The sequence below is a fragment of the Acomys minous genome, assembly GCF_964271855.1.
Source record: "Acomys minous genome assembly, chromosome: 12".
In the NCBI taxonomy this organism is placed as follows: Eukaryota; Metazoa; Chordata; class Mammalia; order Rodentia; family Muridae; genus Acomys; species Acomys minous.
The window spans coordinates 108,665,245-108,689,108 of NC_140493.1; the positions used below are offsets into that span (position 1 = coordinate 108,665,245).

General features: G+C 55.3%; 1 protein-coding gene across 1 annotated transcript in view; it reads left to right on the plus strand.

Moving 5' to 3' along the window:
- The first annotated feature begins 2,766 nt into the window (after positions 1–2,766).
- MGAT5B (alpha-1,6-mannosylglycoprotein 6-beta-N-acetylglucosaminyltransferase B) overlaps positions 2,767–23,864 on the plus strand; it is a 68,040-nt gene continuing 46,942 nt past the window's right edge. The window contains exons 1-3 of the mRNA XM_084749583.1: positions 2,767–3,437; positions 7,545–7,657; positions 16,879–17,026. Coding sequence (XP_084605709.1) covers positions 3,370–3,437; positions 7,545–7,657; positions 16,879–17,026 — 329 coding nt within the window. The 5' untranslated portion in view covers positions 2,767–3,369. The remainder of the gene's footprint in view (positions 3,438–7,544; positions 7,658–16,878; positions 17,027–23,864) is intronic.

Here is a 23,864-nt window from a genome sequence, read left to right on the forward strand (position 1 = left end):
GGCTGGCAGACGGTGGCGGGGGTGGGGTGGGGTGGGCAATCCTTTTGTTGCCTTTATGGACAGATCCAATAGAGCAAGGCCCAGAGGAAGTGGGCAGTGGGGAGATACCTCCCTTTGAGACAGTCTCACCCAACCCAGGCTGGACTCAAATTCACTATATAGTCAAGGCTAGATTTGAATTCCTGATCTTTCTCCCTCTACTTCCCAAGTGCCAGGATGCCAGATGTGTGCCATCACACCTAGCTGACAGTGTCCTTTGCCATCTTCTTTTTTTGTTTGTTTGTTTGGTTTTTTTTTTTGAGACAAGGTCTCTCTGTGTTAGCCTTGGCTGTCCTGGAATCACTTTGTAGACCAGGCTGGCCTCGAACTCACAGCGATCCGCCTGCCTCTGCCTCCCAAGTGCTGGGATTACAGGCGTGCGCCACCACGCCTGGCTCCTTTGCCATCTTCTAAATCCAAGTTTCTGGTTGAGGGAAGGCCACCTCCCCAGGTGGTACACTGTCAGTCATACCTACTAGGGAGGTCCTACCCTCAGGGAGGTCAACTAGGTATAAACAAAACCCCTTGAGCTTGGGGGGATACGAGGTGCCTGGTCAGAGGAGACCTCCTCCTCCTCCTCCTCCTCCTCCTCCTCTTCTTCTTCTCCTTCTTCTTCTTCCTCTTCGTCCGTCATTACATTTTATTTATTTCGGGTGCAGGTGTGTGGGCACATCACATGTATGCCATGTTGCATGTGTGAAGGTAAAGAAAACAATTTGAGGGAGTCAGTTCTTTTTCCTACCTTGTGGTTCCTAATGATGGGCCTCAGGTCATCATGCTTGGTGGCAGATGCCTTAACATGCTGAGCCCTCTCCCCGGACCCCACTCAAATGTCTTGACTTTGAAGAGCTTGTAGAGCCGCAGGGCTTTAAGAAGGCATGGATCAGCACTACCCAAGACTAGACTTCTACCACGTGCAGACACGACTCCCACCAGGAAGTGCCCCCAAAGGCTTGGGCACTGAGTACAAAGATGGTCTTTGAAGGCTGTCCCTCCCTGGCTCAGGAGGAAGCCCTGTGCCCTGTAGGTTTTTGTTGTTGTTGACACAGCTAGTGTTATCAGTTGAGAAAATGCACCTATCAGATTGGCTTATAGGCAAGCCTATGAGCATTTTCTTCATTAATAATGCCAGAGGTGCCAGGCCACTGTGGTGGTGCCACTCCTGGGTAGGTAGTCCTGGGTGGTGTAGAAAGCACATTGGGCAAGTCTTGGAGAGCAAACCAGTAAGCAGCCACTCCCTGTGGCCTCTGTTTCAGTTCCTGCCTCCAGGTCCCGGCCTCCAGGTCCCTGCCTCCAGCCCCCCCCCCCCCCCTGCCCGCCTCCAGGTCCCCGCCTCCAGGTCCCTGCTTTCAGGTTCCTGCCCTGATTCTCTTCATAAGACCAACAAAGTGAAAGTGTCAGCTAAATAAAGCTTTTCTTCCCAAAGTCGCTTTCAGTCACAGTGTTTATCATAATAACAGGCACCTAACTAGGGCACCTTTACTCTTTTCCATCTTAACCTGGTTCCATCCAACCACCTGGCACCCCCAGGCCCTTTGCAGCCTGCCCTGTCTCCTGGGAGCCTTTTCTCAGCAGTGGTGTCTCAGACTGCCTGCCTTTCCCGCTTCTTCACCAGCGTTCACCTGTCCTGAGCGCCGTTATCTTATTGCCTTACTCCCTGCCTGTGTGAAAAGGAGTGATAAACTGGTGTTGGCAAGTTGATGAGTTACCTCCGCTAGGTAACACATTTGCATTGAGCAAGGACAGGCTGACCGAGCCTCACTGAAAAAGAGTGACGGATGGCGGAGGGAAATTTGGGCACTCCAGCTGGCTGGCTAAGAAAATGTTTGAGGGCAACGGGGTCTCGGCTGGGCTTCTAAATCATGCCTCTTGTCTGGGTGCCTCCAGCTGCCACAAGCCTGGGTGATAATTTCATTCCTGGCTGTCAAGACCAAAGCCACATCAACTGTAAGGAATGAAGTGACTGACGGGCCGGTAAGATGGTTACAGGGTAAAGATATTTGTCACTAAGCCTGACGACCTGAGTTTGAGCCCCAGAGCAACACACACACACACACACACACACACACACACACACACACACACACACACACACACATACCACACACATGCGGGGAATATGCACAAGGCTCAACAATGCTGAAAGTCAAGCCTGTGGGTTTGGGAGTTTAAAGAGCTTGGTGAGCTGTTTTTTTGGGTCACTAGTTGTATAGTACAAAGCCCGCCGACTCCAGCCCTTTATCATTCACTGATTAAGAGGATCCGAGGCTAGACCCCAGGCACACGGCTGATGGCTCCTGACCGGAATGCCACCGACTCAGCTTATTATAGACCAATGAGAAGTGGGAGGACTCGGGTTGTTTCTGAGGGTGGGTGTCGCTGAGCGAAGCCGCAAGTATAGAAGCTCTGGAGGGGTGGCTCATGCCCCGCAGGAGGGACAAGGGTCCCATCTCCGCGCCCATCTCCCTTGCTCTTTGCAGTTTCCGGAGCAGCCTGGACTGTCCAGGATGCTGGAGTCCCTAGGAAGTTGCATGGCCAAGGGGTGGGGCGCAGGGCCGCAGGGCCACAGGCCCCGAGCTCCCGCGCTGCCTCGCTTCCCCTCCTCCGCGCACAGCCCGGGGAGGGAGCGCGACGGGGCCGCGGCCACCAGGTGGCGCCCACGCGCCAAGGAAGCGCGACGCCGCCGCTCCCGGTCCGCCTCCTCAGAGGGAACAATGCGGCGCCTCGGGTTGTAAAGCCGAGCGGGACCCCGGAGCGCGGACCCCGGAACGCAGGCAGCCGGGCTAGGGAGGGAGGGCGAGGGCAGGCGTGCGCGCAACCGACCCTTCCCCCAAATCATGGGCGCGGCGCGGCGCGCGGCTGCAGAGCGGCGCGGCCGGAAGGTGCGAGGGGCCCGGGCGCCGGCCTGGGGCCGCCTCTAGCCGGCTCCGAGGGCGCGGGCCCCGGGGATGAGGGCGCCCGCCGCGGGAAGCCCGTCTGCGCGCCGCGGCGCCGTCCCGCCCAGCCAGCGAGCCTGAGCAGGCAGACGCGCGGCCGGCGATCTGGGGGCGCGCCGCCTCGCCGTCCCCAAAATGTGAAGCGGGGAGGGCGGAGACGCAGAGACCGCCTGGCCCGGAGCTCTCGCCAAACCCCTGCTCTGCGCGCCCAGGCCGCGCGGTCCCCCAATCGGGGCTGCAGAGCAACCAAGCCACCGCGCCCCGCGCGCCCTCGGCGCTGCGACCCCCGGCTACGGCCCGCTGCGGCTTCGCGGTTCCAAGAGGCGGCCAGAGCCGGGCCCCGGACGGTGCGTCCGGCCTCGCCCGCGGCTTCTCGCCCAGACAAGTTTGAACAATGATCACAGTCAACCCCGATGGGAAGATAATGGTCAGAAGATGCCTGGTCACCCTGAGACCCTTTCGGTAAAGTTCTCTACTGGTTGGCGCGGGGAGGTCAAGACCTCCCCAAGGGGCTTGTGGTGGAGCTGGGATTAGCCGGTCCCTTCGGGGGTGCAAGTTCGAATGGCAAAGGAGGTTCGAGAGGCTGTTCTCGGTGAGGGCCATGGGGATGGGGAAACGGATGGAGATGGGTTTGGGGTATGTATATATGCGCGCGCGCGGGGTGTGTGTGTGTGTGTGTGCGGTACAAGTCTGGACCTTTCTTGAGTTGATCGAGACTAGGGTGATAGCAAGTATGGAGAGATCAAAATGGGGTCAGAAAACACCAAGATCAAGTTCCTGGGCTCCAAAGTGGCCCCAGTCAGCAAGTCCCTTTCCTGCCCCTTGAGGTCTTTTCCACCTCGCGTCGGGCCCATCTGAGCTTCGAAGTTAGTTGGGGTACCTAAAGGCACCCCTGCTGTCCCGCCTGTCACCTTCTAGGTTGGCCCGCCCATATTCTCTGCCTAGTCCACCCCCCCCCCATCCCTGCCTTTGCATCTCATTCATCTTCCTATGGGGCACAAACCTGAGTCTGACAGGTAGGTCCCAAAGATTGGGGCAAGAACCTCCTCTATTGGGGATTCGCTCTCAGCCGCAGATCTCCAATAGGTTAGACAGGCATAGCAGGAAATGCGACGCCTCCCTTTCTTCCCTTACCGTGGACAGTCCTGGCCAGGCAGGGGCGCAATTTATGAGGGACTCACTAGGACTTGTTGGTCCTCAGAAGGGGACCCTACTTCCTTCTCCCAGGCTCCAGCAGAGCTAGACCCTTAGACCAGGCTGGGGAGAGGGTGGTGGGTGTCCTGGGGGCCTGAAGTATTGCCATGTTTGGCAGGTGGGCCCCATAAGATGCAGAGGGGGAGATGGACAACATAGTGAGGGGTGGGACTTGGGACTAGGCTACAGGTGGAGACTAGTCATAAACCTTGAGGCAGGTGCTGGCTTTTCTCTCAGGCCCTGGGCTGATCCTTGGTGCCTCCAGACAACCTCCTGTACCCAGCTGGGTTGGGGGTGGGGAGACATGGCCCACCTGGCTCTTACCATCAGCATGCTGGACTGGTTATGTGGGGCTGAGATGGCTGCCTCGAGGGACAGCAGCAGTCAGGTTGTCTATGTGAATGCCAAGGTCTGTAAAGTCAGAGAGAGCTAAGGGCCTGGCTTTCAGAGTGTTATTTGGAGTGTCTCAGAAATCCCTGACCTAAGGACTCAGGGAAGCTAACAGCATCTCTGGAAAGACTTTGGCTCCTCCAGAGAGATCCTGGACGCCTGCCCTGTCGGGCGACCTGAGAGGGTTCTGGGTGGTCTCAAATCCCAAGTCAGCTTTGTGGACTGCTGGAAGCCTGGCTTCCGATGGGCTCTGGTGTGATGATTTCAGACAACAGTCTCCAGCACCACGGACAGCGCCCTCGCCCCGGAGCTGGATTTCCCTCCGGTGTGGCCAGGAAGGCAGGACTCCCCTGTGCAAGGCGACCTTTCCAGCCCTGCAACTTTTATACCTCCTGGTCTGTCAAGGCTGATGCGGACCCACAGCTACCAGTCTTCTTTGGGTCCCCTCAGATCTTTATATTGGAGGCTATGGGGAACCCTCTGGTTACATCATCCTAACTTTATTTCTGGAAGGAAGGTCTGGGGATGCTCCTGGCAGGGCCTTTATTTTGTAGGTGCCCCTGAGATGTTGCCTGGATGGATGGAACCATTGAATCTACTATAAATGACCACCAGCTGTTTTTTTGGGGAGCATAGGCCCCAGGTGGAGAGAGAAAGAAAGAGAGAGAGAGAGAGAGAGAGAGAGAGAAGGTGGGGGTGGGGTGGGGTAGAGAAATGCTAAGGAAGTGAGTGGATTGGTGCCTCAAAGTCCAGGCTGAAGGTGTAGGCCTTCCTCATGTCAAGCATCCTGTATCTCATCTCCAACCCTAAATACAACCTCATGGCTGAGAGAGGGTGGGGACTGAGAGACTGGGGATAGGCTGGGAGAAGAATAGTAGGTCTCCCACTAGATGTGCTTCGGTGTTCTCTGAACCTCATTCTGGGCTTAAAGGGATTCAATGAGGTCCCTTTGAAGTAAGAAGAGTGTCCTCTGTGCCATCTTCCTACTGCAGCTCACCATGATCCCCCCACAGACCTCTCTCTCTCTCTCTCTCTCTCTCTCTCTCTCTCTCTCTCTCTCTGTGTGTGTGTGTGTGTGTGTGTGTGTGTGTGTGTGTGTGTGACAGAGCTTCTCTGTGTAGTCTTGGCTGTCTAGACTCACTTTGTAGACCAGGCTGCCCTCGAACTCCCGAGATCCACCTGCCTCTGCCTCCTGAGTGCTGGAACTGCAGGTGTGTGCCACCATGCCTGGCTCATTGACTCAATTTCCAACAGCTTTTCTTAACTATATGCTCAGAATTTGTTGTGTTCTTTTCTTTTGCAATTACGCATTTTCTTTAATGGACCAAATTTTAATTAAACACTACTCCACCAGTTTAAAATAATGCAGCTTGAAATGTATAAAGCAAGTCTTGCAGAAAGACACAAACAGACACCAGGATTGGGGACATAATGGAAGTGGGGCAGGTGAAAGCATCTGGCATGACTTTGGGGGGCTCTCCTTATTCTGGCTTTATTTCAGGTGGGGTTCCTCACTCCGACCTGGGGGCAAGGGAGGGTCTCCTTTCAGCCCTGCCAGCTCATCAAGTCCTCTGATGAATTTGGGGCCTTGAAACCTCTGCCTCTGCCCCCCGCCCCTCCAGGCTGTGCTGACAGCTCAGTCTTGTTTGGTGGAAAGCTGGGTCTTGCTGAGCTTGTGGCAGGGACTCTGAGGCTGGGTTCCTGCTGTCACTTTGGGTCACTCCAGTGTCTGCCGCCTCTTAGATAATGACTATGTATTGAAAGAATGCATGATGTCATGCTTTGGCCTGCTCTCCCTCCCTGCATGACTGCGGGCACACTTGTGTGACACTCCACATCCTTACTCCTTCGGTGGTGCAGGTTGACAAGTCAGGGTGTGTGCGACTGATCGAGAAGTGTGTGGAGAGAGCAGGCACAGTGGGGGGTGGGGAGGGAGCAGAGGGGATGTGGCCCTGCCTTGGAGACATTACCACAGAAGAGTGATGGGCGAATGTGACACCCTATGAGGACACAGATGAGTGAGGTCAGGACAGATGGTGGAGGCTGTGTATACAGTGCTGAGGGTGGCCCAGGTGATTGATGGGAGCAGTGGGTCTCACTGTTCCATCCGTATCGGTGTTTTTCACATGCCAGTGTAGACCAGAGTCATCAGGGAGCTGGTTAAAACAGATGGTCTACCCTGTGCCAGGGTCCCATCTAGGAAGGCACCTATAATGTCCCTCCCTTTCTTCCCCCCTCTTTTTACCTCGTGCTGGAGTTTGGACCTAGGGTCTATTGTGTGCTAGGCAAGCACTCTACTGCTGAGCTACATCCCTAGCCAGATCACCCATTCCTAGTGGCTCATGGGAGCTGGCGCTGGTCCATGCGTCTTCCTTTGGGAACTTGCCTCTATCCTGAGGCTGACCTTTGCTCAGACTTCTTCCTATATGCACATTCTTATTGTTTATTTTTTTAAAATATTTTATTTAATTTTAATTTATGTGTGTTGGTGTAAGGGTGTCAGAATCTTGGAGTTACAGTTGTGAGCTGCCATGTGGGTGCTGGGAATTGAACCCGGGTCCTTTGGAAGAACAGGCAGTGCTCTTAACCACTGAGCCATCTCTCCAGCCCCTTATTGTTTATTTTTTATGTGGTCAGTTTTGTTTGTTTCTTAGTTTTTGTTTTTTGTCTTGTCCCATGGAGGTGGGAGCCTCCTGGGCCCTGGAGCTCCACCCTCCACTCTGGTTGGTTCTTCGGTGCAGTGCTTCCGCAAGCCCCCTTCTCTCGCTCACTGGTTCTCTGTTGGCTTGAGAGCTCATTTAAGCCCAAGTTGGCCTGCAACTTGCTATGTAGCTGAGGATGACCTTGAACTCCTGAGCCTCCTGTAACCACCTCACCCAGTCCATTGGCTCAAGCTTAGAACATTTTTTTGCGCCTTTCCTAGCTGGACATGAGGCCCCCGATGGCTCCTGTGCTCTGCTGACCCATCCTCCTGTCTCCCTGCAGGCTGTTTGTCCTCGGCATCGGTTTCTTCACTCTCTGCTTCCTGATGACGTGTTTGGGAGGCCAGTTCTCTGCCCGGCGCCTGGGGGACTCACCCTTCACCATCCGCACAGAAGGTACCTTGAGGGCAAAGAGAGCCAGCAATAAATATGAGGGTTTAAAAGTCAAAGGGGACATGCCTCGGAGCTCAGCCCCTTCAGCAGGTTTTTCTAGGACCCTGGCCTCTCTCTGAACATGTTAATGTGTGAGACAAGGAGGACTCGAGCTTGCTGATGCACGCGCTGCCTGTGCCACCAGGATTCTCAGGCCAAGGAGGAAGAGCTCCTAGGGTCAGAAGGGCTCCTGTGTTGGTTTTTCTTGGCGTGTCTGGGATGGTGTCCTTAAATATGGCGCCTGTTCTCCCTGAGAGTCATGGTCTGTGTCTTTCACCCCAGCAGAGCTGTGGTAGGGGGCAGGCTTGCAACGGGTTCACAGGGTTCTTGTCTGAGCTCTTGGGATGTTGGTGTCAGTTGGTCCTTCTCTGTCCCTGGTCTGCATGGTGCTTGCTAGGTTTGGGATAAAGATGCAGAGTGTGGCATTTGGGGACCAAACAGCCTGGGATCTGCATTTCTAGCTTCTAGCTGTGGACTGTTGCCAAATTCTTTTTTTTTTTTTTTTTGAGACAGGGTTTCACTGTGTAGCATTGGCTGTCCTGGACTCACTTTGTAGACCAGGCTGGCCTCGAACTCACAGCGATCCACCCGCCTCTGCCTCCCGAGTGCTGGGATTAAAGGCGTGCGCCACCACGCCCAGCTTGTTGCCAAATTCTTAAGTTACAGAGAATAGGAGAGGGGAAGGGGCGGGGTGGGGTGGGCAGAGTAAAGACCTTCTCGGATGCTGGACCAAACGGGCCGCTGTGCAGAAACCCCTGGCACAGTGCTGGAAGTAATTAGGAGTCCTCGGCCCTGTCCCTCCTCCTACTCGTGGGGCTGCTGGGAGCAGACAAGCACCTGGGTCCTGCATAGAATGCCACGGGGCCCCTTAGGGTCAGTAGTGGGGAGGAGGAGTGTGGCCTGGAGGGGAGACTGAGGCAAGTGAGGCTTCTGGAGACGTTTGGTGCTGTGAGGAGGTTTCTGCTCATCTAGAGAGTCTCTCTTGGAAATCACCCCCTCTAGCTTGCCTGGCTCCCGGTTCCCAGTGATGGGCACTGTAGGCATCCTGACCGTCGCAGGTTGTCCGCTCAAGTGGGCTCTGAGAGGCACTTACCGTGCCATCTGGTAGCCACCGTCGCGCTCACTCCTTAGTTCCACACACGAGTCTTTAAACCTGCAACAGCTCTCTGAAGCCAGCCCATGCTCATGGTCATCAGCCGTTCCAGCTAAGCGCAACCGACCCCGTCTCTTGCTTCTGGGGACCCCCTCAATGTTTGAGCTTTGGATCCCCTCTGGCAAGTGGGATAGGGCCCTGCCCTCCCTAGGGTGTCATGAGCTTGTGTTAAGATACTTGGAGAAGGGGATCTTGTGAGGTGACAGCCGAGGGAAGTTTCCATGCACAGTGAGTGACATGCTGTGTATGGGGGAGGGGGGCTGCTCCAGGGAAGGGCGACTAGGGGAGCAGCAGGACCCATGAGGTGTATGGATCTCTCTCTATGCAGGAGGTGCTCAAGGGGGTAGAGAAGGGGTGGGGCAGTTGTGAAGGCTCCCTGGGACGGAGATGTGGGGGGCGGGGATAGGTGATTGGGGGCTCAGCACAGAGGAGGATGTGTTAGCTCCCTGGGAATGCCCTTAGAAGATGTTAGCTATATCTGTCAGGGCTTCAAGAACCCAGCCCTCCACAAAGCTCAGGAGTCCAATGGGTGAGGATAACGACATTTCAGGAAAGGGCATTGTGCCTGGACTCTGGTCCCTAAGGGGTTAATGGGCCAAGACAGCACTCCCACCTCACCTCCCTAGCTCTGTCCTGGCAGTGCTTTGGGCAGGGTCTAGCTCAAGCCCTAGATCTTGTGCCATAGAAGGGAGAGAACCCCCCAATTACACACGTAGTTACGCTAGAGGGGTATGTGTGTCTGTGTGTCTGTGTGTGTATGTATGTTGTTTTTGTGTGTCTGTGTGTGTATGTATGTATATGTGTTTGTGTGTGTATGTATGTGTTTTTGTATATGTGTGCATGTGTGTATTTTTGTGCATCTGTGTGTGTATGTGTGTGTGTACTTGCAGGTCCTCAACATTTTGAAACTCAAGTCTCACAGATACAGAGCATGCTCACAGTCCCTGCAACTGGATCCAGGAGCAACAAGCTCAGTTTCTAGAACGCTCACCTTGTCTCCTTTCAGTTTCTACACTCTCTGGGGTGGCTGTGGGAGGCCCCTTCTCTGCGCCAGTTTATACTTCAGGATAAAGTCTTCTAGTTTTAAGTGCTCTAGTAGCATGAGATTTAGACAAAAGTCACCGAATGAGAGTCACTCGGAGGAGGTGGGACTTCCGGCTTGGGTGGGGGAAGAGCCTTTGCACTCCTGTGCAGTAAGGCCCAACCTAGTTCCTCCTCTTCCTCCTCCTGAGGAGGTCCTTGCTTTCTTCTCATGGAGTCAGACCTGAGCAGGTTGCCTCGCAGGTCGGAGCTTCTCTAGGGAGCACGCAGGCTGGAGGTCCTAGCTCAGCTGCTTGTGTCTGCCCTGAGAGGATTCCTTGTGTCCTGGCTCTGTTGGACCACCCAGGATCCAGGCCAGAGACTGACTGGAGGATGTCCCAGGTCCCCTGGATGGCTCTTGGAGACTGGCCATGGATTTGGGGAGAGGGATGACAGGTAGAAGAAGAGCTTTTGGCCTGCTCGGGCCTGCCCTGGTCTCTGCAGTCCAGAGCCCACAGCTCTACTGTCTCAACTGGGCCTGCAGCGCTATCCTATACAGGAACCAAAATGTGCTCATTTTTCCAGCTGTCCAGACACCCAGTCCCAGCATCCTCTGCAAGTGTCAGGGAGGGTTCTATTCTCTGGCAGGTGGGGGCTTGATCAAGGTAACGAGTCAGGATGGAAGCCGGGCGTGGTGGTGCACGCCTTTAATCCCAGTACTCTGGAGGCAGAGGCAGGTGTTATCTCTGTGAGTTTGAGGCCAGCCTGGACTACAAAGGGAGTTCAGGACAGCCAGGGCTACACAGAGAAACCCTGTCTTAGGGGGAAAAAAAAAGAGTAGAGATGGAGACATGAGAACAGGAGAAGCAGAGGTACACAGAAGGATCCAGACTAGCTGGCCTCAGTGGGTAATAAAAACACTCATCTCTGAATGTGGGGTCCATTCATATCTGCGGCATCCCAGACTTCTTTATATGGAAATCTGAGGGGAGCGTGCTAGCTCCCAGACTTACTGGTGGGGCCTCGGTAGTAAGAACATTTCAATTCAGTCACTGCCAAGAAAGAGAAGTGACTCAGGGCAAGATGTGTCAGCTTGCTTTGCTGATCGTCCTGGGGGCCAGTGGTGGCATCTGAGAGTGTGTCACTCGGGGAAGGCCCGCCTCCTGGCTTATGGCCCTTGGTACCTATATTTGGCTTTATCCTTAGGTATCTCTTGAACAAAAACTGTGCTTCTCAGGCAGGGTGGAGCCACCAGCCCTTAGGGCTTTTGCAGAAGGAAGGAGGCACTTCTGAGCCCCGGAATCTTTCTTGCTTTGGGAGCAGGGGGGATGGCTCAGGAGCAGTTTGTACTGTTTCCTCAATCAAAGCCATAATGAAACCTGGGCGGTAGGCACTTGCATATTCCAAGACTTCTGGTTTTGGGGTCACACTTCCTGCTGACCAAAAAAAATTTTCCATAAGAAAGCCTTATTAATTCCTGCTGTGAAAAGCACCCTCCAATGCCCAGATGTCTTCAGAGAGTCTTGTGCGTGGGTGATCTATATTTCCCTGGTCATCTCTTCCTCTGGTTTCTTGCCTCAGCAAAAGAACCATCTTATGTCTCATCTCCTGACTCCTCCATCTTTCTGGCCCTGACTTGATAGGAGGGACACCCCATTATTCATAAGCCCTTTGTCCAAAAGTCTGCGTGTGTGACCAGTCGCATGGGGATGAAGGGGTGGGTGCCAGAGGGCAGGGCCTTCAGACCACTGCCAAGCACAGCAGACAGATTCAATCTCCTTCATTGATGGTAGGAACCTTGTCCCACAACCCCCCCTACCCCCCGTACACACACACCATGGTCATCCCTGTAGCAGGCTCTCCCTGTGTCCCCCCCACACACACCATGGTCATCCCTGGAGCAGGCTCTTCCTGTGTCCCCCCCCCACACCATGGTCATCCCTGTAGCAGGCTCTCCCTGTGTCCCCCCCCCACACCATGGTCATCCCTGTAGCAGGCTCTCCCTGTGTCCCCACACACACATACCATGGTCATCCCTGTAGCAGGCTCTCCCTGTGTCCCCCCCCCCCCACACCATGGTCATCCCTGGAGCAGGCTCTCCCTGTGTCCCCCCACACACACACCATGGTCATCCCTGGAGCAGGCTCTCCCTGTGTCCCCCCCCCCACACACCATGGTCATCCCTGGAGCAGGCTCTCCCTGTGTCCCCCCCCCCACACACCATGGTCATCCCTGGAGCAGGCTCTCCCTGTGTCCCCACACACACATACCATGGTCATCCCTGTAGCAGGCTCTCCCTGTGTGTCCCCCCCCACACACCATGGTCATCCCTGGAGCAGGCTCTCCCTGTGTCCCCCCACACACACACCATGGTCATCCCTGGAGCAGGCTCTCCCTGTGTCCCCCCACACACACACCATGGTCATCCCTGTAGCAGGCTCTCCCTGTGTCCGTCCCCCCCCACACACACCATGGTCATCCCTGGAGCAGGCTCTCCCTGTGTCCCCCCCCCACCATGGTCATCCCTGTAGCAGACTCTCCCTGTGTCCCCACACACACACACCATGGTCATCCCTGGAGCAGGCTCTCCCTGTGTCCCCCCCCAACACACACACCATGGTCATCCCTGTAGCAGGCTCTCCCGTGTCCCCCCAGACACACACCATGGTCATCCCTGGAGCAGGCTCTCCCTGTGTCCCCCCCCAACACACACACCATGGTCATCCCTGTAGCAGACTCTCCCTGTGTCCCCCACACACACACCATGGTCATCCCTGTAGCAGGCTCTCCCTGTGTCCCCCACACACACCATGGTCATCCCTGGAGCAGGCTCTCCCTGTGTCCCCCACACACACCATGGTCATCCCTGTAGCAGGCTCTCCCTGTGTCCCCCCCCCACACCATGGTCATCCCTGTAGCAGGCTCTCCCTGTGTCCCCCCACACACACCATGGTCATCCCTGGAGCAGGCTCTCCCTGTGTCCCCCCCCAACACACACACCATGGTCATCCCTGTAGCAGGCTCTCCCTGTGTCCCCCCCCCACACACACCATGGTCATCCCTGGAGCAGGCTCTCCCTGTGTCCCCCCCCAACACACACACCATGGTCATCCCTGGAGCAGGCTCTCCCTGTGTCCCCCCACACACACACCATGGTCATCCCTGGAGCAGGCTCTCCCTGTGTCCCCCCCCCCCACACACACCATGGTCATCCCTGTAGCAGACTCTCCCTGTGTCCCCCCCCAACACACACACCATGGTCATCCCTGGAGCAGACTCTCCCTGTGTCCCCCCCCAACACACACACCATGGTCATCCCTGTAGCAGGCTCTCCCTGTGTCCCCCCACACACACCATGGTCATCCCTGGAGCAGGCTCTCCCTGTGTCCCCCACACACACCATGGTCATCCCTGTAGCAGACTCTCCCTGTGTCCCCCCCCAACACACACACCATGGTCATCCCTGGAGCAGACTCTCCCTGTGTCCCCCCCCAACACACACACCATGGTCATCCCTGGAGCAGGCTCTCCCTGTGTCCCCCACACACACCATGGTCATCCCTGGAGCAGGCTCTCCCTGTGTCCCCCCCCCACACACCATGGTCATCCCTGTAGCAGGCTCTCCCTGTGTCCCCCCCCCCCCACACACCATGGTCATCCCTGGAGCAGGCTCTCCCTGTGTCCCCCCCCACACACACACCATGGTCATCCCTGTAGCAGGCTCTCCCTGTGTCCCCCCCCGACACACACACCATGGTCATCCCTGGAGCAGGCTCTCCCTGTGTCCCCCCCACACACACACCATGGTCATCCCTGGAGCAGGCTCTCCCTGTGTCCCCCCCCCCACACACCATGGTCATCCCTGGAGCAGGCTCTCCCTGTGTCCCCCACACACACCATGGTCATCCCTGGAGCAGGCTTTCCCTGTGTCCCCCCCCCCCACACACACACCATGGTCATCCCTGTAGCAGGCTCTTCCTGTGTCCCCCACACACACCATGGTCATCCCTGGAGCAGGCTCTCCCTGTGTCCCCCACACACACACCATGGTCATCCCTGTAGCAGGCTCTCCCTGTGTCCCGCCCCCCCCCCCACACACCATGGTCATCCCTGGAGCAGGCTCTTCCCGTGTCCCCCCCACACACACCATGGTCATCCCTGGAGCAGGCTCTCCCTGTGTCCCCCCCACACACACACCATGGTCATCCCTGGAGCAGGCTCTCCCTGTGTCCCCCACACACACCATGGTCATCCCTGGAGCAGGCTCTCCCTGTGTCCCGCCCCCCCCCACACACACCATGGTCATCCCTGGAGCAGGCTCTTCCCGTGTCCCCCACACACACACCATGGTCATCCCTGGAGCAGGCTCTCCCTGTGTCCCCCCCACACACACACCATGGTCATCCCTGGAGCAGGCTCTCCCTGTGTCCCCCCCACACACACCATGGTCATCCCTGGAGCAGGCTCTCCCTGTGTCCCCCCCCCACACACACCATGGTCATCCCTGGAGCAGGCTCTCCCGTGTCCTTTTTAGGCCCTCTCTGCTCTGTCTCTAGACCTCCCTTCTCCAGTCTTTCCAGCTGTGCCAGGTAACTGTCTTCCTGTGTGAATATGCAGAGTCATTTATCTCTCTCTCTCTGCAGTGTACCTGCTGTGCCCAGGCCCGCCCGAGGGCCAGGGGAACAAACAAGATGCTTCTTGAGAGGATCGGATGCCAGCGTGTATGGGACTCATCCCATCCCCCCATTTCTAGTTTCATGGGACCCATCTGTGTTTCTTCCATCTCTAATTCTTTCATTTTCCTCCTCTTCCTCCTCCCTCCCTTTCCTATGACCCTGATTTTACAAGAAGTAGGGAGGAGACAGGAGGATAAAACCACAGAAGTCAATGACTCCAGCTCTGCCCCGTCCCCCCCCCATCGCCCCCCCCCCCCCGCCCGCCCCAGTTTACCTAAGGAGAAACTAAGACCAAGAGAAGGAAGTGGCCTGTTCCCATTGAGTCAGTGGCAGAGCGGGGCCTGGAATCAAGGTTTTGGTTCTTTCTCCAGCCTGCCCCAGGCCCCTGTCACTCTCCTCAGACTCTACTAAGCTGCAGGCTTGGTCTCCTGGTCCCCCATTGGCCCCTGGGCAGTTCTGCAACCTGGAATATGGATGGGGCTCATGGTGGGCCTGAAGGCAATGGCAAGAAAGGGGGCCAGGGGTAAGGAAGCCTGGGGCTGGGTTAGGGGCGGGGCGGGGGCGGGGCGGGGGCGGGGGAAGAGGCTGGGCTAGGAGCGGGGCAGGGAGGGGCAGGGGCTGGTGATTTTTCTGTAGGAAGCAGGGCACCACCGGGGAAGTCAAGGCTTGGACCTGCCCCTGCTGAAGTGCTATCCAGGCTCTGGCCAGCACGTGGCTACGCAGGCCCCAGCTCTAGCGTGAAAGCTGTAGTCTTGATTTGTTCTCTTTCATCCTGATCCTTTGGGGGAAGCGGCTCCCACAGAGGAAGCTATGAACTGTGGTCCACTGTGCGGGCTGTGCAGCACCCATCGGGCTTCCGCAGTACCCTTGGGGTTCTACAGGGCAGTGGCCAGGTCGAAATTTGCGTTGCCCCCTCTCTCGTGAGTTGAGGTGATGGTCCCTGCCTCTTCTTTCTCTTTGGTGCTCCAAGCACTAGCTGGGTGCTGGGTGTTTGGGTTTAGAGTGTGGATTCAGTCAGGGCCGGAGACAGGTTTGAATGAGTGATGTCTGCCCGGGTCTCTGAGACCGGGAGAGGGCTACTGCCTCTGTCTTGTCGGAGCTGCTAACTGGCTGCCTCCCAGACTGCATGTGAGTGGCAGGGCATGGGCACAGTGGTAGGACTGGCAAGGCTGATTTATCTGAGGCCGTCGTGAGATTTCCTGAAGCTGACAAATCTTTTGAGAAACCCATTCGGGGGACTGGGGATGTGACTCAGTGGTAGGGCACTGGCCCAGCATGCCTAAGGCTCTGGGCTGTTTCTTAATGTCACAAGAAAAAGGACAAAGCAAAACAATGCTCACCTTCTCAGATTTGGGGGGTGGGTGTCTTTTGTTGTTTCTCTTACTAAGGGACAGGAGAAGCCATATTCTCCTTCTTTCTCTCCCTCTTTGTCTTCCTTCTCCCTTCTTCCCTCCCTCCTTCCTTTGTCCTTCCCATGCATCTCCACCATCCCATGTGACTCCTGGGACATCTCCATTTCCTTCTTCCTCTTCCTCTACTTCATCTCTGGAAGTTCAGCTGCACCCCCTTTGCAAAAGGATCATCCCACCTGGCCTTGCTAACTGTTTTCATCCTCAGGAGGGGTGAGGAAGGGCATGAGACCCTCGCTGAACTAGAGTAGATAAGAAGAGAAAAAGGGGGGGGCTGTACCTGTGCAGTCCTTGGGCAAAGGCTTTTCTGGGGGTGTCCTATGGGAAAGGAGCACCAACACCCTGTAAGTAACCCCTCACCTGGCGGGCAGTGTCTGAGCCTGGCAGGTTAGTGAGGAAGAGGAGGAGAAAGTCCTGAGTAGCTCTTGTCACACAGGCCCTGTTGCTTCTTCGATGGCTCATCACCATCCATCTGCCTCTCTCCCATCTCCCTCTTCTGCCTCTTGTGCTCAGAGGTTCCTGCTGCCTGCGCAGGATGCTGGGCTGCAGACAGGCCGTGATATTCTTTTCTTGACTTAGGGACATTGAGGCCAAGGCGTGAGGGTTCCAGGCTTCCCTTCTCCTGGGGCCTTCCTGGCACTCACAGACCCTTGACGCTCAGAACACCCAGGAGGTGACACCTAGAGTTCTGTCACACAGTCCACTTATCAGGAGCCAGAGAGATAGCAAAAGTCACGCAGGCTCCTCAGCGGGGAGGGGTCGGGTTAGCCCAACAGACTGATCTCTTCTTACACAGGCAATGCATGGTGGGGGTGGGGGGGTCCTGTCTTGCAGGGTGAATGTGTAGGAGGCTCCTCTGCTGACCCCTCCTGTGAGGTGTGGCTGGCAGTGCGACTGCCCCTGACCACGCCCACACTCTGCCCACAGTGCCCGGTGGCCCCGAGTCCCGTGGTGCCCTCCGCAAGATGAGTGACCTGCTGGAGCTGATGATGAAGCGCATGGACATGCTGGCCAGGCTGGAGAACGGCAGCGAGCCGCACCGCGCGGCCAGTGTCGCACACTTGGCTACAGACAAGTAAGGAGAGGTGGGGTGGGGCACAGAGATAGGGGTGCCTCTCCGTGCTGGGGGTTCAGCAGAGCTTCAAATGCACCTTTGAGCTTTAGCCAAGGTTCCCTTTTTGGTGAACTAGAAAAACTTTAAGACTGAAACAAACAGACAAACAGGGTTGGGGACGTGGCTCAGTGTGTAAAAACTCCTTGCCGTTCAAGCATGAGGACCCGAGTTCGATTCCCAGAACCCATGTAACACCTTGGTACAGCCATGCTGCTGGGGGAGGTAGAAGCAGGAAGATAACTGGGGTTCACTAGCTCCAGTGAGAGACTCTGTCTCCAGGGAGCAAGACAGAGAGTGATAGAGCAGGTTTTGTGGCTCTGCATAGCATACCCCAGTGTGTGTGCTCGCTCACTGCCTCTCTCCACCCAGCCACCCCCCACAATCCCCACCCCGCATAAAAAAGGTGAAAAGCCACATCCAGAGTGCAGGCTCCGCCCTCCCAGACTCAATAACCATTAACATTTTGCTGTGCCTGTAGACTCTTTTGTCCTCATTAAATAAAATACCGCAGGTGAAAACTGGAGGGCCCTTTAACTGCTTTTCCCAGGAGACAAGCAGTTCACACTTAGTGCTAAGCTTCTTCCATTCTGAGTTCTTTTACACACACTTATCATACCCATTATAAATGCATAGTGGGTGTGTGGATGTGTGGATGTGTGGGTGTTGTCTGCCCCAGATGGCCTTGAACCTACGATCTTCCTACTTCAGCCTACTGCGTGCTGGGGTGAGAGTTGATAGTGGGATCCCCTGTGAATGAAGTGGGACACAGTGTGACTCTTTGGACTACTATGGGGTTCCCTGCCATTTGGCTTGCCTGTTCTGGATTGCTGGTCAAGGGTCACCTCCAAACTAACCTGGCTAGATGGACATCACCAGCCACATGAGGAGGGGACATTTAAGTGTACAACGCTGAATATCTGGTGTCCTCACGGAGTCACCTCTAGCACAGTCACACATCAACTGCACAACCACTATACAGGGTGCATTAATCTCTGCAGGGGTGGGGAACTGAGGCACAGGTGCTCAGAAGCAGCCAAAGCTGTACCACTTGGAGGCACGAGGTCTGTCTGGCCTACAGCTCCCCTTCAGAACCACGATGCTCCTGTCAGCGGCTTGCGGCTTACGTTTGTTTTCCTGTTTGTCCAATCCCTGTGGACTGAACATTTTACTTATTTATCATGTGTACGCACAGATGCACGCCATGGCACGTGTGCGAGGTCAGAGGACAACTTGTAAGAGTCAGTTCCCTTCTTCCACTGTGTGGGTCCTGGGGATCCAACTCTGGTTGGATAGTTACATAGTCTCATGTAGCCCAGGCTAGCCTCAGACTTGTTCTATAGTCAAGGATGACCCCGAACTTCTAAGATCCTTCGGTCTCTGCCTCCTGAGTGTCAGAATGACAGACATGCACCTCTACACCTGGTTTATATGGTGCTGGGGACGGAGCCCAGGGCTTAGCTTAGGCTAGGCACATCCTCTACCAGCTGAGACACTCCCTGGCCACTGTGTTCTGGTGCGGAAAATGTTCATACCAACTTTACAGTGCAGGAACCAGGGCTCTGGGGAGGGATCCTGTGCAGTGCCTGCCACAGAACTGACCCCCCCACCCCCACCCCTACCCCTGCAGGAGCTCTGCCTCCTCAGTACTGGTTCCCTACTTAGAGCTGATGCCGTTAAGGATTTAGTATCAAACAGAATTAAAGAGAAAGCTGGATGTTGGAGGTACCAAGAGCCAAGGTAATGAGCTATATGAAGCCCTGTGTGAGGAGACCAGCAATATCTCATGAGGAGCATGTGAGATCGTCTCAGACACTGGCACAGGCTCCAAAGGATGGACGGGTGGGTGACCAGGAGAGACGCTATTCACACAGGTGATGAGGGAGCAGAGACAGCAAGAACAGTAAGTGCAAAGGCCCTGGGGTTGCTGTGTTGAAAGAAAGAGGCTATATAGAGGCTGATATGGCAGAGAGTGGTGAGTGAGGGGAGAGGCCAACAGGGGCAGACAGTTCTAAGAGCCATGAGTAGCTGCTGGGTGCACTTGTTTGCTTATTTATATATTTTGCTTTGATGTTTGCTTGTGTGTATATTGTGTATGCATGTGCAAGGGTGCACACATGTGCTAGTGGGTGCATTTGGAAGACCAAAGGTGTCCCTCTTGGTTGCTTTCTTCTTTATCTATTGAGGTGGGGTCTTTCAATAAGTCAGTCTCCAACTGAACCTGGACCTTTCAAGTCCACTACTCTACCTAGCCAGTTTGCCTCGGGGACCTGTTTCTGCCTCCCCTGTGCTGGCATTATGGGTGGCTGCCACACCTGCCTGGCTTTTACATGCATTCGGGGACTCAGCGCTGGGCCCCCTGGTTGTGCCATAAGTGCTCTCTCCACTGAGCCACCTCCCCAGCCCATAGTTTGGGTGTTTTGTATCAGGGTCTCACGTAGTCGAGGCTAGCCTTAAATTTGATCTGTATCTGAGGATCCCTTGACCTTCTGTCCCTCCTGTCTTCACCTTCTGATCATAGGTATGCACCACCACACCTGACTGGATTTACTTCTTTTTCTTTTTAATTTATTTTTATTTTAAATTTATTTGTGTGTATGTGTACAGGTGCCATGGCAGGTGTGTGGAGGTCGGGGGATGACGTATGGAAGTCAGTTCCTTCCTTCTTTCAGACCCAGGGACCTAACTCAGGCTGTTAGGGCTGAGGCAGCTGCCTTTGCCTGCTGAGCCGTTTCACCAGCCTGGCTGTTCAGATTTAAATTTAATGTGTGTGTGTGTGTGTGTGTGTGTGTGTGTGTGTGTGTGTGTGTGTGTGCGCACTGAGATGGAGGATTGAATGGATTTATTTAAAAATATATCTCTGACTGAGTGTAAAAAATGGATTATTCATTGGCAAGAGCAGAAGCAGAGAGGATGCTGGGAAGGAGAAGGCAAGGGGCCTAAGGTGTCCCTGTCTCCTTGGGCTTCTACAACACAAGACAATTTTCTTTTGCATGTCCTGTCATCACTTTTTGTGTCCCCTCCTCCCCCCAAGGCCCCTGTCCCCCCCTTGTGGCTCCATTCCATCTTCCATCTAGGACCAGGAAAAACAGCAGGCCACAGGTGTGTTTCTTCAGGGGACAGGGCTCCCCCACCCCCACCACCATGGCTCCTGCTCAGTGAGCTGCGTTGGTTGAGGGTCCAGGGACCTGGTTTGCACATTCACTCACTCTGCCTTCCTCCAGGGCTGGCCTGCCTGCCCCTCCCTCCACTCCTTGCCCTTCATCTGCTCCCTAGGAAGGAGGGAGCCCTGCGGGTGGGGGAGCAAGCGCCACCTCCAAGCTCTCGCGAGGGGAAATAGCAGCCATCCATCATGACCAGCGGCGCCCATCAAACTCCACAGGCAGAGCTATAAATTGCAGGGACACTGTGGCTTCGGGACACAGGGAGAGAGGTGGGGGTGCTCATGGGAGTCTATGTGCTCACACACACACCAGCCCCATCCCGCCCCAGCCCCCTGGGGTTAGCCCTGAGCAACCAGCCAGAGCCACAGGGGCCACCTGCAAAGCCCTTCCACCCCTGCTAGCAACTTCATCACATGCCCTTGGGTGTCCACTTCAGAATTATCTGGAACTGTCCTCCCCCTGCCTTTCTGGAAGCTTCTTAGCTGCTTTCCTTTCTGCTGTGGCTGGTGTGTCCTTGGGGAAAGAAAATTTGCTATTTTAGCCTATGAAAACATAATTAGGAAGGCAGCTTTGAGGTGAACACCACCGTATTATGTGCATCGTACAGCCAAATAGCTATGATCTTTGAATTTCCCATCAGGCTTCTTTGCAGTGGCGACAGCTCTGAAGTTGGCGGCTGGCCTTGTTCAAGTACATCTGTCTGTTGACTGCTCCATGGGTCTGCAGAGTCTGGGCTGGGGACTCCAGAGTGGGGGAGGGGGCACAAGAATCGATGAGGGACTGGCTGGGGAATAAACAGATGTGCCCTGTCAGCGGCCAAAAATCCTGTGTCTGGCGTGGCCCATGGGCTGTGTGGTGTGGCACCCGAGCCAGCTGCTCACCTGAGGTGACCCTACTAGGCACATGGAAAGGACAGTTTTAAGGGTTACAGGTGTGTGGCACCATGGCTAGCTCCAAATGCTGGGATCTGAGTGTTAAGTGGGAACTCAGGTTCTGTGGCTATAAATAGAGCCATAGCATAAGTGTGGAGAATTCAGCATAAAGTGAAGAAGATGCAGCAATATTCTTGTTTGGGGGAGATGCAGCTTTTTTTTTTTCTTCCCCAGCTCTGGGTTGGTGGCTATGTACTTCAGGGATGGCAGCCACAGGGAGGTCAGCCTCCTGGGGTCTCTGTGGGAGTGCAAGGTGGGGGTGCTTCCTTTTTAGGATGATACTGATCTTAACTTTACAAGATGTGTCCCATTTTTCTCAAGTCCTGTGCTGGGCGAGGCTCTGGGTCTGACACAAGGGTGGCCGACAGGAAGACATTTTGGTAAACCACCCAAAGCTGGCTGGTCTTTAGGGCAGGAGAGGAGCCAGGCTGTCAGGGAGGGACTATAGGACAGTGGTGATTGTCAGCAACCAGCTGAGAAACAGACCCTCAGTGGGTCAGGGTGAGGAGAGCGCCAGCTCAAGGTAACCTGCAAGGAGCCAAAAAGTCAAGGAAGGTGGGAGTCAGAGGCAGGTGGATCACTGTGAGTTCGAGGCCAGCCTGGTCCACAAAGTGAGTCTAGGACAGCCAAGGCTACACAGAGAAACCCTGTCTCGAAAAACCAAAAAAGAAAAAAGAAAAGAAAAAGTCAAGGAAGGGCCAGGAGAAGGAGCAGGACATGCCTAAGGTCCCGGGGCCAGCGGGCAGCAGGGGAGCCAGCCCTGGGTCCTTCCTACTGAGACTCTAGGCTGTGTGGAGGCGGTGCCTCGGGGCCTCAGGACCGAAATCTGCAGCAGGATGAACCTGACAGTGGCCAACAGTCATCCAGCACATTAACTACACTGACAAAAGTGATGCAAGGAAGGGCAAGCTTGTTGTGGCTCAGTTTGAGGGAACTGTCCAGCATGCAGGAGAAGGCGTGGTCTCAGGAGGGGAAGGCTCCCACGGTCAGGAAGCAGATGCTCAGCTTGCTGTAGACTTCAGCCAGGTGGTACCGCCTACAGTTTGGGTGGGTCTTCCACCTCAGCTAACTCAATCTTTTTCTTTCTTTTTTTTTTTTTTCGAGACAAGGTTTCTCTGTGTGGCCTTGGCTATCCTGGACTGGCTTTGTAGACCAGGCTGGCCTCGACCGGCAGCTAACTCAATCTTAAAATTCTTTCTTACCACAAGCCCACAAGCTTGTCTCCTAGGTGGCTGGAGAGCTGACTGGTTGATGACCTTATTTTCGGCATTGGGGCGGATTGTCCTTTCTCTTCCCACCGAGAAAGGGACGGGTCAACCTCCAGACCCCCTCAACAGGGGATGAAGCTGGGGTGAATGGAGACTAGAGGAGGGCAGGGGGAAAGGTCACGGTAGTGTCCAATGTCCCATGTCGTGTGTGTGATACAGGGAGCCACAGAACACATCTGTTTCCCATAGAGTGTGTTTGTGTGTGTGTGTTGCTGTATAATTCTGCAGGTTCCTAGATATGTAGGCTTCTGTGTTTTAAAAGCACTTTGTTTCATAATACAACGATTCCCAGTGAGCTTGCTGGCCAGCTGCAGGGAAATCAATGCTCCTGTTAATTGAATGTGACCCTAGTAAATCACAGAAGAACGTAGAATTAACCCTCTGTCTCCAGGAGACCCACTGTGCCACCTCGGGGGCAAGGGGACTGGCCTGGAATTGATGATGAGCTTGTGGGGCCCAGCCTTTGGGGGCCTTGCTCCGGACAGGCCTGGAACAGTGGTCTGGAAGGAAGTAGTGACTGCAGATCCCAGAATTCCCTGCTGGGTCCTGTCATGCCTGTGGGTTTGGAGGTTGTAGAGAACAGTATACCCTGGGTTAAGGTTCCCTGGAGCACCTGGGGTAACAGGCCTGTGATGCTGCCTGTTTGTTGGGTTAGCCTAGAGCAGTTACCAGTATGAGCTTTGGCAATCAGGGAGGCCGGTTGTCAGCCTGGGTCAGCTTTCTCTACTTCCTGAATGAAGCCTGGTTGTTTGGTGTGGGGACTGGCAGGCATGTAGAAACTGAGGAAGGGGTAGCGGGCCTTAACCTTGGTATGTCTGGCAGATGCAGAGGGAAGCAGCCAGAGCTGGCCCAGGGCACCCTAGCCTCCCCCAGCCCTTTGTGAACCAGGAAAGTCCCTTTGCTGCTGTAGGCCATTTCCCAGTCCAAGCTATAAAACAAAAGGTCAGCTGGCAGATTTGGGAGTCTATGCCAGGACTTTGGCCCCTCAGCAGCCCCTTGAGATTAAAGTACCTACCGGGGGAGCTCTGTAATAACTTTGGGCATCCTTATCAGTCTTGGGGCATCAGGGACCGTTTCCAGCCAAGGACCATGCGTGAGGTGGCCCTGGGTTCCAGCAGCGTGTTGTGGACTCAGTGGCCTGATAAAAGTGAGGGGTGACACAGTGGCCGCAGGCAAGGTCACCCTCCCAGAACTCTGGTGAACTTGTATCGTCACCGACAGCCCGGCCATGTCCAGGCTACAGATGACGGACGAGAGTTCAAGTAGAGCAATGGCTGCTCAAGGTCACAGAGCTTGCTTTGCCTGCCCAGGAGAGCCAGGGCAGCCGTGTAACTGCCACATTTGTTGAGGGTGGGTGTGAGAAAGGGCCTGTGACTCTAGGCCAGGGTGAGCAGGTGCTGAGAAAGGCACCTGGGCAGTGCAGTCCCACCTGGGGGTA